Raw genomic sequence first — 18,188 nt, 5'->3', positions numbered from 1 at the left:
TTTGCCATTCTCCTCCAATTTCCTTTCAACATTCCACTCAAAAAGCCCATTCAGTATCCAATCCACCAAGGCTTGTGTTCAGTTCTCTGCCACATGCTTTGAATAATTCCTTGTATTAACTTCTCTTCTTGTTATATCAGGATTCAAGAATCACCCTGCAGGTATGAACAGCCGAAGGGGGGGGGGGGGGCCAGGATTCTGTAGACAAATGATAATTAGAGTAATTAATTTGTGGAAGAGGTAAATGAAGTAGGTAAAAATCTATTGTTTGGCTATACGTTTTGCAACATGCCCTATCCGATCAATCTCTACTTTTTTCTGCAACAAATATATGTTTCCCAAAATCTGTCGCAGATACAACTAAAACATTGAAATTGAAGAGAAACTCAATCCACAGCATCAATCACTTTTTTTTTTTAACACCAATGGTAGATAAGTATGGTACAGCTAAAATTCATGGTAGTAGTAAATAAGTTAATATTAGGACTGTAAATCGAACCAAACAACTTGTTACTTGACTTGAACTTACCTCGATTCAGGCTCGTTCAAGTTTGTTTGTTTAGATATCAATCCAAACTTGAACATTATTTCAAACTTGAAAATATTAACGAACTAATCACGATTTTTACGTTGTCCACTTCGATATGTTCATAAACATATAAGGTAAGTAAATTTCACAAAAATATACATAGTTTCTTTTCTTAACTCCACTTCTTTTCTTCCAGTATGTATATTACTTGTCTTATAAAATAACAAGCATATAATACTCTTGTCTCTTGAATAGAAATAAAAGTAAATCTTATATACACTGACAATGTATACACTATCATCGTTGGATTCATAACATGTATACAAAAGTTGAATTTCAAATTCAAATTTTGCATAGTTATCATTCATCTGACACTGACAGTATATACATTGTCAATATAGGAAAGATTAATCCTAGACATAATTGATTTTAATCACATCCCTAATTCATCATAATAGATTTCTTCAATAGGCATAATTGACTTTAATCACATCCCTAATTCATTGTAATAAATTTCTTGAATATCATATAGCAAAAATTAAGGGAAAAAAGTAATAAATTTCGGTGAAAATCACTATATAATACGACATAAAATTTCAAGTTAAGCCAAGTTTTGATTGTATATGCTTGAGCTCAATACTTTAACAAGTCAAGTCAAGCTTTTGGTGAACATACATTCGAAATTTCACGAACCTCCATCAATTTCTTGCAAAAAATTATTAAACACAAGTCAAGTTCAAACATTCCTTTTAATATCCAAACCAATTCTAAACATACTTTTATCCGACTCGTTAAGCCTCATTTTCAGCCTTAGTTAATATTGCACAGAGTTCACTGTTGAAACCCCTTTATCAATGCAAAGTTCTTGATTTGTGAAAGGATGAGTGCTGTAGATAACTCATCCAAATGATCATAAGGGCGGTAGGCATATTTTTGGCCGTCTTATTATGTGAACTTGCTGCAAAACATGGAATTACAGATTGAAAGTCTAACTCATTTATTTTTACTTAGCCTCTTGGACTAAGTTTGTAGGCTGTCAATGGTCCGGATTTGAACCCGGACCCGAAAGTTTTTTCCAAGTATAGGTTAAAAATAATTCTATTACCCGAATCTAAACCCGTACCTGTTTACTCTAATAAAAAAGCGGGTCAGATACGAAATATAGGATTCTGACTCATATTCGATTCAGACCCGGACAATACATAAATATTTATTAAATATAAATATTTCTAAATACAATAAGAATTCTTTTACCTAATTAACAAACCTTAAACTTACAATCCACCCACCTGCACATCTCTCTCTCTCTTTTCTCTTGCTCCACCCGCACATCTCTCTCAGACCTTATTTTTGTTGGGCCATATTTTTTTTTGTAGATCCGGATCCGATCCAGGACCCGTTAGACCCTGTTCCGGGATCCTAAGCACAAGACCCGTTAGGTAAACAGGTTGGGTTAGGAACTAGTATATTATAACGGGTTCAGGTCTGAAATTTTCAATTTTGGCCCGAACCCAACCCGTTGACAGGCCTATAAGTTTGAAAGCTTACATTCTAGTGGACTAAAATTGCTACATTGATGTAAACTGGCCCAATACAATTGTAAATCCTAAGACATTAAGAACTCGTGTGGAATGCTATTTTTTCGGAGTTTAGTAATTTGATATATGTGAAATAATTAATTGATTGAAAAATATATTTACGAAAAACTTAAAAATTTTGGGATGAAAAATTGCAATCCAAACAAGACCTTAATATTTTTATTGAAGTGGCATTGGTTTTATTGTGGGAAGAATTATTTTCACAGATTAGTTGGAAAATAGAATAAATTAGGGTAGCAGCCAAGTTTCCCACTTTGGTCTCTTTCAAAATGGTCACGAGGCTCCTTCTAAAAGTAGTTTGGAACATACTTATTAAACTCGACGCAACCCGATAGTAAAATCGGTCAGTTGAGTGGCTCGAACATCAAGCCGAGCTGAGTCTCTAATTTGACTAGATAAGGAATTGATTCAGTTAAACCCAATAAAACTCATTTGACCCGTTGGTTCAACCAGGAACTTGCACTAGTTTTTCAATTGATCCATTTTTTTTTCCAATTATGGGTCTTTGTTTTTTAGACAAAGTATATATATGCTTTTGATAAGATTTGCATATTGGATCTTCATTTAAATATACATAGGATTTTATCACTTTCTTAGTTTTTGTTTGATAACTAAAATTTTTTTAATAAACTTGTTTACTTTTTTATTATGCAATTCATCATTTTAACTTTCAAATTGACAATATTTGAGTTGTTAGAAAATTATTTTGTTTTAAAACAAAAATGAAATAATAAAAATAATGCTATATTTTTTAAAATAAGTGACACGTTTTTGTTTTATATTTGACTATATTATTTATTTATGTAAAACCATGATAAAATGAAATTAAATGTTCTATTAATATCTATATATATTCATTATATATCTTTTTAAGTACAATAATTAATATCTAAAAGTACTTTATTAGATATTTTATGTGTATTAAGATTACTATTTATATTTACAAATATTAAATTAATACTCAATGATTCAACCTTCGACCCATCGACCGTCCTTCAGCCCGGTCGGGTTTAATAACTATTGGAATGAATCTATAATTTTCATTATGAAATTTCCTACGCCAATCCCTATTGTCATCCCTAGAGACACGTAAGTTAGGAGTCTCATGGGAGGGCTCCACACCAGGGATACCGGCTTCCTTCGACAAATGAAGCCACAGATGGACTGGATCTGGATTGCTGTGATCAGCTCAGCATGTCCATTGTTGATGGGAAGATGTGATATTATATATGCAGCTGATCCTGAGTCCAGCTCAGTCAATCCAGGGCCTTAAAATGCCAATGTAATTGGTCCAATCCAATGATCTCACTGAGGCGGTCCATCACACAACCACCCCTCAAAAAGTTACCTTTTCTCATTTTAATGGTTAATTTAATTTTATTTATTTATTTGGCTTTTTTATAATACAAATTTCTCTAATACAATGTCAGGTGTGTTTTTAATTACTTTACAGTTTTAACTTTTAAGAAATATCCCTTTATTCTAAATTTAATGTTGTAACTGTTTATTTGCTTGAATCTAAAGAACTACCATCGGAGAACTACCTTAACTTGGGAAATTCAGCAGTGATTTAAGATAGGGATGAATAAAGCAGCTATGATATTTGCAATTGCAACTCACTAATCAAGCTTTAGCATATGGTATTTATCTGTTTTGGAAAACTGTGCACATACTATAGACAATGCATGTCATGGTGCAAAATATATTTTCACTGATGAGAGTTGTGGACAATGTCTGTACTCTAATTTTTATTTTGAGGGAAATAAAATTCTTTTCTGAAAATTATCAGACGGATGGGATTTAGTAGTAGCAACATTTTTCTATCAATAATTTGATTTTATTTGATTTGGTCATCAATATTTGGAGTTTGAGCTACACAATTTGATACAAATAAACGGAACTTTTAGCTATGACGTACGACACAAATACATGAAAATTGATGGGAAATTTCCAAATTGAGCAAAAACTGAGGATGTTTCTTTTTCCTAGAAGCAACCCACAACCCGATACCTATAGAACCTCAAATTCCTATTAAAATAGAATTGGCATCCAAGCCTACGTCTACTTTGGATTTTGGAAACACCACTGTATAAATAGGTGTTACCATATTATTTACTACTTTTCTACGTAGCAGAAATCATTCTTTGTTCTTCTTTTTCGTACCATTTATTTTGCTTACATTAAATATGGCTAAAATAGCACATAGAAGATTGCCCCGCGAGTCCGATGATCATCAAAATTCAGACAGCGACAGGAGATGGGAGCATACTATGATTACTATCGACGTCCTGGGTTCTGACAACCAAAACATCCCAGCTGACGATAACGGTAAAGTGCACCAATATTCACCGCAAACTCCTGAGCTAGTCGTTGCAGTTTGTGGTTGCTTGCTCCTCCTCGTTTTTTATTTTGTAATCATCTGTCTAACAGTTCTTTACGTTGAAGACAGTAAAGATAATTATGTTAATCTTGAAGTTCCTTGTTTTGAAATTCACTCTGCCTCCATGTCTAATTTTAATGTCACCAATGCTCAAATCAATGCCAATTGGAACGTTTCTCTCCTTGCCGCAAACCCCTCGAGAAACCTGGCATTCAACTACGGGTTCATGCAGGTTTATCTTGCACACAAAGGCAGAATTTTTTCATCGACAACGGTGAAGCCTTTTCGCGAAGCACCCGGGAGGGAGAGGATGCTGGAGGTGGCTTTTCCAACGTTTTCTGTTGATGGATGGGTAGCCGATTCCATAATGGATGATAAAGGGTCGAAACAAACCTTTGTAATCAACGTAGGTATATGGGGTTCTCTTAGCGTTGAGGATAAATCATCTAAAGGGGAAAACAAGAAGCAATGGACAAAGACCATCAACTTGTCTTGTGAAGATATAAAGCTTCGGTTTTGGAGTGCTGATACAGCTTCAATGGTATCACAATCCCCGGCAGAATGCAATTCTATCAGTTTAGTCGTCGACTGACCTCCAGGGAGGGATTTTCTATCTGTCATAGAATTAGGGTTAGGAAATAATTTTTTTTTTTAAATTAAGTTTACATTTAACAATGGTTATATTAACTAGTTGAAGTTGGTTTGCTTGTGGAGTTTCACTAGTTTGTTTGGCAGAGTATTTGTCGTCTGTTCATGCATGAAACGATTTTAGCGAGTGATTTGATCTCCTTGTGGGAATTTAATCTCTTTGAGTTGTACTTTAAATCTCATTGGTTGTGATTGTTTGAAGGATTACTTGAAGAAGTAAAAAGACAAACAATTTTATGCAGAAAAAAAAAAACGCAGTTTGATCAATAAGTGGAAGAAACACTTATTATTCGTTGAAGATCTTCCACCAATTTTCTTTTTTAAACTTCGTTTATTCTTCGCTATCATTAACATAAAAAATTCTGATGAAAGACACTAGAGGACATGTTCTGATCTCTGAAGCAGCAAAATATACGTTGTTAACTTTATGTATATTGAAGATGCATGGTAATTTTCACCTAGAGAACTTTGGCACTTTTCTCTTATTGTTGGTTTTTGTACTTGAGATTAGTAGTATCCTTGTTAACCAAATTAACCCTATATTCAATAATTATGGTATTATATAATCCCAAAGAACGGGACATATTATGAGTTATTTAAAGTCACTTTCAACCAATTTGGTAGCTATATTATATAAAACATCGACCCAAAGCAACCCTAGATTCCTAGAAGCAATATTGATTCCGTTTTTCCCTTTTTGTTTTTCAAATAAGATTTACTTGTGTAACTTCAACTATGAGACCAATACAAGAGATTGGAACTAACCCCCTTTTTCTTCAAAACAAAAAAAAAAAAGGAAAAGAAGAAGAACTAACCCCCTTTGTAGGGTAATATTAACATAAAGTTAGAATACACTTATATCTTGGTCGTAAATTTTGAAGCCAAATGTGTCTAGATCTTGAGAGTGATCTCAATCTTGAATACTAGATTAATAACTCATCAATGGTTTTTTCCCTTTTATTGTTGGAGTTGGCAGAAGCAAAGTGACTACAAATACATCTTTTTGGGTAATTTCATGATTTTCCTAGATAAATTTCACAATTTTCATTTAAGTGCACCATTCATCTCTCTTTGTGTAAATTTCAAAAGTTCCCAGGATCGTATTACTAGAATTTATAAATGGTTTTCCAAAATCCGCAGATTCCCAAATCCCTTGATTTGGTGGCATTTTGGAAGCCACAAGGAAAGGATGTAACTTTAAACTCCCATGATCATCTATGGAATTTTGCCTCCATATTACTTGATGAATTCTTCTTTTTCTTTTCTTTTTAAAGGCATACTGAATAGCATAAGAAATTGGATTAATTTTTTTTTTTCACATCAACAATGTATACACTAGCAATAAATATGCAATAATGGTAGAAAATATATCAAATTAACATGTCACAAATATGTACAAATTTGAAAATCAATAGACACAACGAATCTGAAAAATCAAAATGAGTAAAGATATATTGAAACTCCAAAGTGCCTACCATTCAAATGAATCATTATAACTCGATAGATTCGTGCATGTTTTCTAATAATTAAACATGATTTTAGCCTCTAAAGTTTTGACAAAAACTAATGCAGTCCCCAAATGTTTGACATTTTAGCACAATTTTAGTTCCTAAAGATTCGGTAGAACGAATTTGATTCTCGGTATCTCAAATTTGAAATAGATTTAGGATAATTTATGGATTTCTCCAATTATGTCAATCAAATGCAATCACATGTTGATTAAGCTAAATTTTTATTAAAAAATAAGATAGAATTGAGGAAAAGCAAAATAGTTGTTAATTTGAACAATAAAAATGACTAACGTGATGAAATGTATGCAACCAATTAAATAAGACATGCAAAAAAGAAATTTTGTTAAAATGTACACAAAAATTGAATGTTAGGGATTTTTTGCTTGCAGGCGGTAGGGATAGACAACGAAAATGAGTTCTGCATAGATGAATTGAGTGTTCCGAGTGGTTCAATTTTACTGTTTAACAATTTTCTTATTTTTTTTTATCTATTTTATTGGTTAATTAGTTAGCACTTGAGTTACTAGTCCTTAGTCTTATTATTTTAAGTTAGTCGCTATTTTGTTTATTTAGTTTGTAAAATTTAATTTAACGGACAATTGGCTGCAAATGAATAAATTTTGTTAGTAATTGGAAAAAGTTCTTCAAATATCCTAAATCGGTTTAAATTAGATTTATTAGAGACTAGATTTGTTATTGTCAAAATTTTAGGGAGTAAAATTGTGCAAATACTAAGCATTGGAGATTTGATTTGTTTTTGTTGAAACTTTAAGAACTAATATTGCACATGTGCTAAACATTTGAGACTACAACTATAATTTTCCCTTTAACATTCAACAAATTATATGATGCAACATTCACTCAAAATTTTGTATACAATTTAAGTGACTCTTAATGTAAATAAAATCTCATATTTAATTGAATATCAAATTTAACTTTCTTCATATCTTGAAAATCACATTCGGTACAAAACTTTTATCCTTAATTTGATTTGAGTTTTGAATCTCACACGCCTGTGACTGCCCATTAGTCCATCACGACGAGGCAACCCCTGTTTCGTTTGTGGCCCAAATTGCATGTTCGACCTACTAATCCACCAACTTTTTACTAATAGTTTCGCTAAAATGAAGTCTAATCACCATTAAACAATTTATACACTGTTTACCCAAAAAAAAAAATATTTATACACTAAACTCCAAATTACCATCATGAACATTTTTTTGGGCTCTTACCTATAATATTTCAATTTAAGTGAAAGTTTTTCCACTCCTAATCAATTGAATTGACCTTTTTAAAATGATAAAATGGTCTCGATAGTGCATTAATTATATTGATTCACATGGATAGTATACTATTCACTTTGACTCTTATTCTATAAAATTCAATTATAAGCTACACTCTAGACTTCAACGATTAATTGTTTGAAGTTAGAATCTTTCAAATTCTTCAGTGCAGACTAGGAAAATAATGTACTAACTATCAAATAGTACAATACTTTGTACACATACATTCTTCTTTTTTTTTTTTCTGTCAATTGTCATCGTCTAATACTACTTCTTTTCCTATTTCTATGTTAGTTTATTCTATGAGAAGGCCCAACTAAATCAATTGGAAATTGATGGTGATGGAACTATTATCCGATTTAGACGAGTACAACTACGCACCTATATAAAATTAAAAAAGTTGTCACCATCTAATACTACTTCTATGCTAGTTTATTCTATGAGGAGGCCTAACTGAATCAATTAGAAATTAATGGTGACGGAATTATTATCCGATCAGACGAATGTATTATGCACCTATATAAAATTAAAAAAGTCACTTATAATAGCAAAATAATGAAAAGTAAAGTTTAAATCTTTGACCTTTCACCCAACTTTATAACTTTAAGTCAGTAGTGGTAGCCAACGGCTGCTGGTTTCATGCATATACATTCAAGAATCCGAAATAATATACACTAGTTTAGTAGTTTTGTAGTAAAAATAAAAGTAGTATTCTTTCTGGAAGTTCTGTACAATTCCTTTTCCCCCCAAAAAGGAAGTAACAAAAATTCATCTTTCCCGCCCAAAACCCCCGCAACAGTGTCTCCTCTGCCAAAACCCCTACCCCCGCCCCCCTCCGCCCCACCCCACCCCACCCCACCTTACCGCCTAAGCTAAATTCCGAAATCTCTCTCCACTGCCAAGATAACCCCTTTTTTTCTACCCGGAAACAATGCCTGATTTAGACCCACCATCCATATTCTCCTCACCAGCTTTACTACCCATTGTTCCCAGCTCCAATCCCATGAAATCCATCACGAATGGAGCTGAGAATCCCCTCAATTTGAAAACCTTGAACCCCAATTCCCTGTGGGAAGTCAGCAAGAAGAAGGGCGAGGTAAGAGAGCAGGGAGAGTTGGAAAATCCTAGCAATGGCAGTGATGGGATTAGTGCTATGAGGATCTGCTCAGGTGCTGAAATGGGTGGGAATAAGAGCTTGATAGAGCATGTGAAAGATTGGGTTCAGAGGAGGATTGATTCTGGGGTTTCTGAGCATAGATGCTACTTGCCCTTTCTTGTTCATGCTCCAAGAATGGTAATTGCTCTTTAAATTTGGTTAATTTTTGCAGCAGTTTTTAGTTTGGAAGTATTCTTGGAGGTACTTTGTGGTATTGATCGAAAGGGATAACTTTATTAATTGTTTGCGCAACGCTTTTCGAAATGTTAGTTAAATAGTTGCTAAATCTCGAGACTTTTGACGTTATTGTTCTATGTGAGCTGAGTTGAAGGATTATATTGTCAGTGAGTTTGTTTTTCACTTTTTTGGTTCTTGAAATAAAAGGGTTTTGTTATCTGGGAGAGTGGGAGTGGCATATTCTGGTTACTTGTTTGAAGTGTTAAGTTGAAATTATGAGAAATGTCGTCATATGCAACTGACTTTATAAACCAGATTGCAGTGATGTATAGTGACAACTAAGTCTTGAATCTGGCTTCATGGTGCCTGGTCCTGAGTTGGAATTCAGTTAAAACCTATGGAAATTCTGTCTTCCATGTTTTTTTACTGACATGCTAGCTCCATAAGTTCAAGCTTGTCGAGGGATGAATTGCAAATAGAGGTTGACAACATAAAATTTTTTTAGCCGCATGGTTTTCCCTTTTAAAAGAGTTTCTTGTTTGTGGTGTATAATTGTTCCTTGCCTTTATTCGAAATGGATGAATCAGTTTCTTTCCCCACCTTATGTACTTAGCACCTTTGATTTGACTCAACGCTTTTTGGTTGAGATTACAAGAATAAACTTCTATTGATTGATTGCTGCAGTGAAAGTAGTTATCTTGGCTCTTTGCTGACGAAGTTTCCATCATGGAAGTTCCACAAAACATTAACTCGATTTTGACAATTATTGAGGATGACTATTCTGGAAAAAAGAAATATAAGGGAAACTTTGATGGTATTTTTTCTCTCTCTCACATTTTTTTCGACTTTGTAAAATATCCCAACCATGCTCAAGCACTTCCTAGAAAAAATTACAGGTGTCTAGATTGCCGTTGTCGAGAGAGAAGATAAACTCAAGGCTTCAACTTGCAATGGTGACTTTATGCTGATGTGGAATACGGTAGCATAACAATTAACCTACTCTGATCTGAATGTTTTTTCAAGAAAGTTGCATAACTTATGGTATACAGGCAGATTTAAGTCTCGTCAAGCAGCATAAAGGAACTAAGATTACTTTCATTTGTCTTGAAATTCTCATCCTGTTACTAGCATTAAATTCAGTATTCTATAAACTGCAATCAAGAATCTCGGTTTCTGTGATCATTTCCTAGTTTGGCAGTACCATAGATGGCTATTATTTGTATTTTTTTTCCAGTAAACAATTTATTGTTCTGGATAAATTTAGTATTTTCCTGATCATTCGTCTCAGGTTGAATGCCGTGTTTGCAAAAGCTGTGTGTTCCCAGAGGAGGAGATATTATGCTCTGTTCGTAGTTGTCAGGAGGTATATCATTTAAAGTGTGCCATAGAAAAGCTTCGGTTCTCATCCTTAAAACCATTCAAGTGCCCTCAGCATGTAAGTTTCTCCTTCAGCTGAAGCTTCTATAATTGGAATGCTTTTGTGACTGTTACCAGTCCTTCTGTTTATCCTGGTTGTCTAGTGCTGATTACTCATTACTATTTCCCCAATATTTGAGGTTGGTCATTGATATGTTTTTCTCAGTTAAATTGATCTCTTCCATTCCACTGGAATGTCATATAAAGCATCTTAATGCTCCAGTTTCTTATTCTTGTTTGACAAACCTAGTTATGGAATTCAAGCTTAGCTAGTTTTGCACTGGATCTTTGATGTCATTTCCCAATGTTGCATCTTTTGTGGGATGAAAGATGCTATGAGCATGGTCATAAACTTTTGCGGTGTGTAGAGTGATTGGATTTTAGTAGTAATTGCATAGAGTCCTGAGAAAGGATGGACATTGATTATGAATTGACATAAGATGTTTCCACGTTTTAGTACTTCATGGAGTTCTTTGCTGATATCTCCCTGTTAACTTTTTCTGTAGTTTCAAACAGGATTGGTATCTTGTTATAGTTTCATATAATTGTCATGTCTGCTTTTACAGCAATGAACTCCCTCTTTGAGAAGATAAGTTTTCTCTTTGTTTAAGTTATTGATGCTGCAGCAATGGTTATATTTTTGCCATTCTTTGCTGGAATAGGCTTGTTTCCTATGCAAAGATAAAATCCACTTGTTACGCTGTACAAGATGTCATATGGCTTCACACCTGAAGTGTGCGGCATTTCCAAAGGATATAATCTATCATCCTTGTCAAGAGGGTCAAATGATTTGTTGGAGACATCCTAATGATTGGCACAGTGACAGAGAGGTCAATTCTTCCTTCTTCAATATGGTTTCCCTTTTCTTGTATTCTCCATCTGTTGCTTGGTGTCATTTCTTAGTCTGTTGTGGTCTATTTACTAGAGTGAAATGTAACTTGCAAGGTGCCACCTTCTATATAACATGAAGTCATTATGTAAATCTCTGATGCGCAGGAAAAAATTGAAGACCTTCAGAAATTTCTTTTGAGTCACTGTCTTTGATCTTCAGCAGTAATGGCTGTAATTTTGAAAGCATTTATATTTAACACTGTGGAAGCTCTAAAATAACCATGAGGGAGCCAAAATGGATCTTTCCTTCTGTGTGATTACCCTTGGGTGTTATTTATATGACAGAAATGTATAGAACATGCATCTAGGTGTCCAATCTAAAATTTGACAAGATAAAAGTTTTCTTGCTTTCATTACTGACGGGAAAGATTGTCGTAAATAAAAAGAGAGATTGTTGTAAAGGGCATATCATCATCTGAAGAAGGTTTAAACCGAATAAATGTCCTTTTGGCATGCCCATGTTGGAAGTTAGCTGGAAAACCAAAAAATTTGTTGGAACCTGGGTCCAGTCATTTCCAAGAATGTGGCAGCTATGTAGGTATATCAATGGAAAATTTCCTATCTGGATGAGGAGAGAAAGAAATGATGCTTGGCTAAACTTAATTGTCATAAAGGTACTTTTTTGATGTTTGTTCATGTACAGATGTTTAAGTGACGATGAGAAAATTCACTTCATTTACATTTCTTTACTAATACTGCATGCTCGCTTTTGTATTCATTTGTTTCTTGGATGGTCAAAAGGAATTTTTTCCTTTTTCATAGGAACTAGACAGTGCACTCATTGCAAGCTGTTGCTTGTAAGCTTTTGAGGCTCATGTCTAGGACAACATTTTTGCCCCTTGACTCAAGGAAAAAAAATCCATTCTCGGTCTTCCTGTATTTTAAGAGACAGGTTGATCTTTTAGTCATCTTTCTTTTCTCTACTTTTTTTTTTTTAATGATTTCCCCCCTTTTAGCAATATCTTTCAAATTTTTGCCAGAACAATTTATCATACTTTCTGGGTGAGGCACTTCTGCATCTAACTGGATGTATGTTGAGATGTTGCTTCCTTTGTACAGTTTCCTATTCATTACAACTTCTTTTTACCATTTAACAAGCAGATTTCTGGTTTTCACATTGAAATGGACTATACCATCAAAATTATTTATCCTTTTTTGCTAACTTTTGCAGAATTTATGTTTCTGTTATTGCTTGATTCTTATTTTTGATGGATTAGGCTGGCTGACTGGACTTACGTATCTTTTTTATAAACAGCAAAGAGTTCCAGCGAATAACATGGAGGTTAGACTTTTAGATTATCTTTCTTTGTTGTTCATCAAATGAGAACAGCTTCATGGAATGTTTTAATAATATAGATCATCTAATACGTTATTTTGCCTTTAAACATGTCAGGAAGTATTCTGTGAATTACCTATACCATACAGTGAAGAGGAGTTCAAGATTGACATAAGTTGGAAAGATATGATAGAGCATAAATTGGAGCCACCCCCTTATGTCCACATCAGGCGAAGTATCCTATGCATGCAAAGATTTTGTTGTTGCTTGGCTAATGTACTTTTTATAGTTGAGTGTTTTGGCCATTTTGGCTGTGCTGTTGATGAAAGAGATTTGTGTTTCTCTTTTGTACTAATCCTGGTTGTATGAACTTAACTAAGTAGATATATACCTTGTTAAGAAAAAGAGAGACAATGCTGATGTTGACATCGGATGCACGAATTGCTGTTCTACTGAGTGCGCCGAGGATTGCGTCTGTAGGTACTGTATTTTCTCAGCTGATTGCATTTGGTTTCAATTTGACTCCAGATATGAGTTATCTAGCATCATAAAGTAGTTATGAATTGATAGTATGAGCTGTAAAATGCTACCTTGTCTTCAGTCAAAAGCAACTTTGTGTTCTATGATATAACTACAATGCTCCTGTGTCTATGTCTACTTGCTGGCAAAATCTAGGATAGAATATGACAAACAAAATCAACTTGATTTCTTGGAGATCATGTCGAGTTGGCTAGGTTAAGCTGAACTAGACATCTTAACTGAAAAATTACTAGACTTGGCAACTTATTTGAAATTGAAGTGAATTTAAAACATAACTAGCATCAACGTTCTCAAGGCTAAGCCTCACTTAAGACCAACTAGTCAAGCAAATTGAGCTTTAACATTATTGGTGTATCATTTAAAACATACTTTGGCAGGTTCTTAAGGCACAACGATATATTCGTATAAGTTTCATGCAGAGTAGGAGACTGTTTTCCAATTGCACATACGATTTGACTCTCTTTTGGCAAAATTTGGAAAAGGATCTAGCACAGAATATGTGAAGCATATGTTCATAGCAAAGATGACTAGGAAAGCAGAAAAAAAGAAAATTCTTTGAAATACTAGCAGGTCTTCAAGTGAAATATGCTTGGAAATTCAGTGTCAGCAATAGATATCTCTGAAAGCATTAGTGTATTGTGTCTAGGACAGAAATCATGTTTTTGAAAATCCTCAATATTTTGTTGTGCCTGATTTTGTTAGATTATGAGCCCCTAAATACATAATGCCTATTACCTGTGAGTAATTTTTGGAAACAAATTGCATGAAGATTATGTACCAGAAAGATCTGAGGGTCATCTTAGAAGAAAAAATTAATTAAAGGGCAACTTCAGGAGGTCAAATCCTTTTCCAATTTCAAAATGCAATAATTTGCTGCCATAAAATGTTGGATTACCCAAAACTTCTTAGAAACACATGAATGAGGGTAGTAATTTGCCTAATTTATAGCATGAACTCCTTAAAATAGAACTGATGGATCAAATTATGATCATTTATAAACTGGCAACAGAAGTTCATTTCAATCGGTCTAGTTGACCTTTCCTCGATTTATCGATGTAGTGTGTGAACTACTGATCATACTAATGCTCCTCATGAGCAGTTGTCTTACTTAATAGACACACTTTTAAATAACATATCTGTTTTAGTTTCTACATTCTGGCATGTGCCTGATATTTTAATTCCATAAACTTGCAACGCAACAGGGTTCAGTCCATTAGCTGCTCAAAGGCTTGTCATTGTTCTGATATGTGCACCAACAGGCCATTCAGAAAAGAGAAAAAGATCAGTATTGTCAAGGTGAAATTTATCTTTTGATTCTTGATGCACTTATATTACTTCCTTAACAGCTCAATTGTGTTTTCTTGTTTCAACTCTTCTCCAATTAATACAATATTTGTTGTTCCATGTTAGACTGCACTTTGTGGTTGGGGTGTTGTGGCTGCTGAAGGAATTAACAAAGATGACTTTATAATTGAATATGTTGGGGAAGGTAATTTGCTTGGTTTTTTAAGTACCGAAGCTTTCAACACTGCTATCTTCATCACAATTCTTCTATCTCTTTCTAGGAAAAACCCTAGTTGACTGACAAATAATGTTGTACGTTTTTAGAGTAATTATGGTACCAATCTTTCCTTCGGTATCTATGTCATCTTCATTATACCTTAAGGTAGACTTCTGCTGTCCTTCTTAAGGCTTCTTAGACTCGTGCATCTTAAAGGTGTAGAATTTTGTAGCTAAGCATATTCTTTTGTACCATAATCCTTTATAGTCCTGAAAGTAGTGCTATTAAAATGTCTATCATCTTATCTGCTGCCCCATTTTCTGAGGATAATTTGTTTCGCTTACTGCATCTGGCTGTTTCCAAATAATGTTGACTTCCCAGAAGAAAAAGACATTATGATCCTACCTCAGAACTTGTAGTCATTGGCCTGTTAACATTTGAGCATTGAGAGAAGGCATGAACATTTTAACTAGTCAAGCACAGAAGCTATGTGCTAGCAGCTGAACATTCTCACTAGTCCTCCAAAGTTGGAATGGTTGCAAAGTATCAATAGCTACTGAACTCTATCTACAAAAGATATTTGTCTAGATAAAACCATGGTGGCTTGATTGTTTATGAGGAGATGAACAGAATAAGCCCAGATGAAGAATACTTGGTGTAAAGATCCTAAGGTCCCTCCCATTGGTGAAATAAGAAAGATGAGTGGTGCGAGATCCCCCAGTACTTGTATAGACTTAGTTGCCAGTTGTTGATCCTGGCTAACCATACAGAAACAGTTATCTAGGAACCCTATTTCGTACCTAACGAGAGTGTCAAATGCACACTGGGAACTCTCACCCTTAACTTTTGAAATTCCACACTGAGCTGAAATTGGCCCTTTATCTTCAGGCAAATATTTCAGAGAATTGGCTCTCGAACATTCAGGCAAAAAGGGGGTAGGTGTAGCTTTCGAAGGGTCCTCACTAAATGAGTTTAACATTCTTCACAGAGAATTCCATTTGTTTCTCTGTAATATAACTCCAGACAAAAGAACTACAGCATTCTACATAATACAAAAGCAGGCAGTACTAGCCTTCCTCTTTTTAATGGTATTTGAGTTGTAATGTAGCTACTAATGGTTTATCATATTGCAAACATACTCATGCTTTTGAAAGTGCAGAACAGTTGGTATTTTATTTTTCTATGACTGTCCACAGAACTTTGAATCCTCATCTAGACTATCATTTCTAAAATTGATACATATTTAACATTTTACAGTTATAAATGATGCTTTATGCGAGCAAAGACTATGGGAGATGAAGTTCAAAGAAGTCAAGAACTTCTACATGTGTGAAATTCGGAAGGACTTTACAATTGATGCAACATTTAAGGGAAATTCTTCTCGTTTTCTGAACCATAGCTGCAATCCAAATTGTAAATTAGAAAAATGGTAAGTGAAATGAACTTCTAGTTTTTTTGGTTATACTTTTCAGATTATTCATATCGATCGTTTTCAGATGCTACGAGTTTGTAAGTTGATCTAAATCACCTAATGATTTTGTATTAATTTTACTCTTTCTAAGAAAACACATTGAACCTTTTTAGGTTGTCTGACAATGGAAATCTAACGGCTTGCTTATCCTTGTAGTCAGTTTACTTGCCTCTCACAATATTTAGCTTGTTTAGTTGGACATATGCCGGAAAATTTGATAGTCTTACAATTGCGAGGAACCAAGCTTGAAGCAAAAAGATGAACACAGTTGGAACCTTTTGTGTCCATTATACTCTCCGTTGAAACAATGAATGAAAGCTTGGGATCTAACATTTATTAACCATTTTCTGTGTCAAGTATTAAATCAAGTACTTCGATGAAATGACAGCACCCTTTTGGGAATTAAGTCATATATGCTGGATCTGATAATCCTATGGACATTTTGTTGATTAACCTGATTCTCATCACTAACAGTGCAGTGAAGAACTCTTTTTGGTCTTTATACAGAAATTGTCTTGTTATGATGTGTGCTGACTTTAAAATTGATGCATTTGCTGAAGGCAGGTTGAAGGGGAGACTCGTGTTGGTGTCTTTGCTGCTCGAACTATTGAAGTTGGAGAACCACTAACCTATGATTATCGGTATGACTTCGTTCGTATAATTACATATTTGATTTTGTCTGTTAAGGAAAATCTTCAAAGGCCGCTGATTTTGGCTATTAATAAAATTGGCTGATGCAAAAATTGCTACTGCTGCTCTTAACATAGAGAAATTGATATGGAGGGTATGCCTCAATGAGACAGATATTGGATATAGCTGGAATCTGAGTCTTCCGTTTACCAGGGACTTCTCTTTGTTCTTTAACTCAGTTTGGGGATGAGTCTTAATGCAGTTTCTTTACCCAATTTGCAGTGAATTTCATTTACTTAAAAAATCCTTTCATTTTATTTTACTCAATTTGCAGTGAGTTTCTTCTACTAGTTCTCCTTTCATTTTATTTCACACTCTAGTCTAGTGCTCTACACCATCTCAAATAAAGCATCTTCAAGAAAAGGTTTTGCTAGTTGGTGCAAGTGCCAGGGCTAATTCCCTGTAGCCATTCTTTGGTAGGAATGATTTTATCTTGGAGAATCAGCTAATCAGTTATACTCTGCTGCTTAGCATTGTAAACTTATGCATATGCTTCTCAGATTCATACAATTCGGGCCAGAGGTTAGGTGCCACTGTGGAGCTTCAAATTGCCAAGGCTATCTGGGGACCAAAAAAAAGATTTGCAAAGTGGACTTTTGCTGGGGTTCCAAACGCAAGAGAACAGCCACGTCTTGTTTAGCCATCGTAAAGTATGATTAACACTGCCCATTTCCCTATAGGGCCACTATTGGTGTATATTGTTGTCATCATATTGTTCAGTTAAACAAAGAAAATACAATTCTTTTCCACTAAATCTCAACATTCCACAACCTTATTTATGTTGTGGGATGCGCCATTTTCTTTTGCTTTTTCAATGCAACGCCCTGGTGGATCTCATATAGGATCTTCTCATTGTAACAGTGATTTATTTGCTAGTCCCACTTTAGAAAGATTCACAGACGATATATAAAATAGTGAAGTTTTGTTCTTTTAGAAATTCTTTGAAAAGCTTTTGACGCTCTCTGATAGCAACATTACATGCAGCTAAACTTTTTTTTTTGTTTGAATCAAGAGGATCTTTGATATGTTCTACCTTAAAATCAAATCCGTCAAGTGGACAATTTTTTAACCAGTGGTTTCTTTTAGACCAGCCTAGGAACAAAACAAAATTTTTTTTTTGT

The 18,188-nt window shown here is 34.3% G+C and overlaps 1 protein-coding gene across 1 annotated transcript; it reads left to right on the top strand.

The window, feature by feature from the left end:
• Positions 1-8,866: 8,866 nt before the first annotated feature.
• Positions 8,867-17,922, top strand: LOC113776140 (histone-lysine N-methyltransferase ASHR3). The gene is made up of 11 exons (XM_027321236.1): positions 8,867-9,243; positions 10,571-10,717; positions 11,361-11,528; positions 12,845-12,871; positions 12,983-13,100; positions 13,249-13,345; positions 14,608-14,701; positions 14,816-14,894; positions 16,164-16,335; positions 16,938-17,018; positions 17,568-17,922. Exons 1-11 carry the CDS (start codon positions 8,881-8,883, stop codon positions 17,725-17,727), a joined length of 1,506 nt encoding a protein of 501 aa, XP_027177037.1. The 5' UTR covers positions 8,867-8,880; the 3' UTR covers positions 17,728-17,922.
• Positions 17,923-18,188: the final 266 nt, after the last annotated feature.

This window comes from Coffea eugenioides, chromosome 6, assembly GCF_003713205.1.
Source record: "Coffea eugenioides isolate CCC68of chromosome 6, Ceug_1.0, whole genome shotgun sequence".
NCBI lineage: Eukaryota > Viridiplantae > Streptophyta > Magnoliopsida > Gentianales > Rubiaceae > Coffea > Coffea eugenioides.
The sequence above is the reverse complement of the archived record's forward strand: the minus strand, read 5'-3'. Positions and strand labels throughout refer to the sequence as shown.

What these genes read in the sequence shown, in the direction of transcription:
- LOC113776140 (XM_027321236.1), top strand. Translation starts at nt 8,881, where the DNA reads ATGCCTGATTTAGACCCACCATCCATATTCTCCTCACCAGCTTTACTA. An exon ending in TTGTTCATGCTCCAAGAATG is followed by an intron (nt 9,244 to 10,570) that starts GTAATTGCTCTT and finishes CATTCGTCTCAG; the next exon opens with GTTGAATGCCGTGTTTGCAA. An exon ending in TTATGTCCACATCAGGCGAA is followed by an intron (nt 13,101 to 13,248) that starts GTATCCTATGCA and finishes TTAACTAAGTAG; the next exon opens with ATATATACCTTGTTAAGAAA.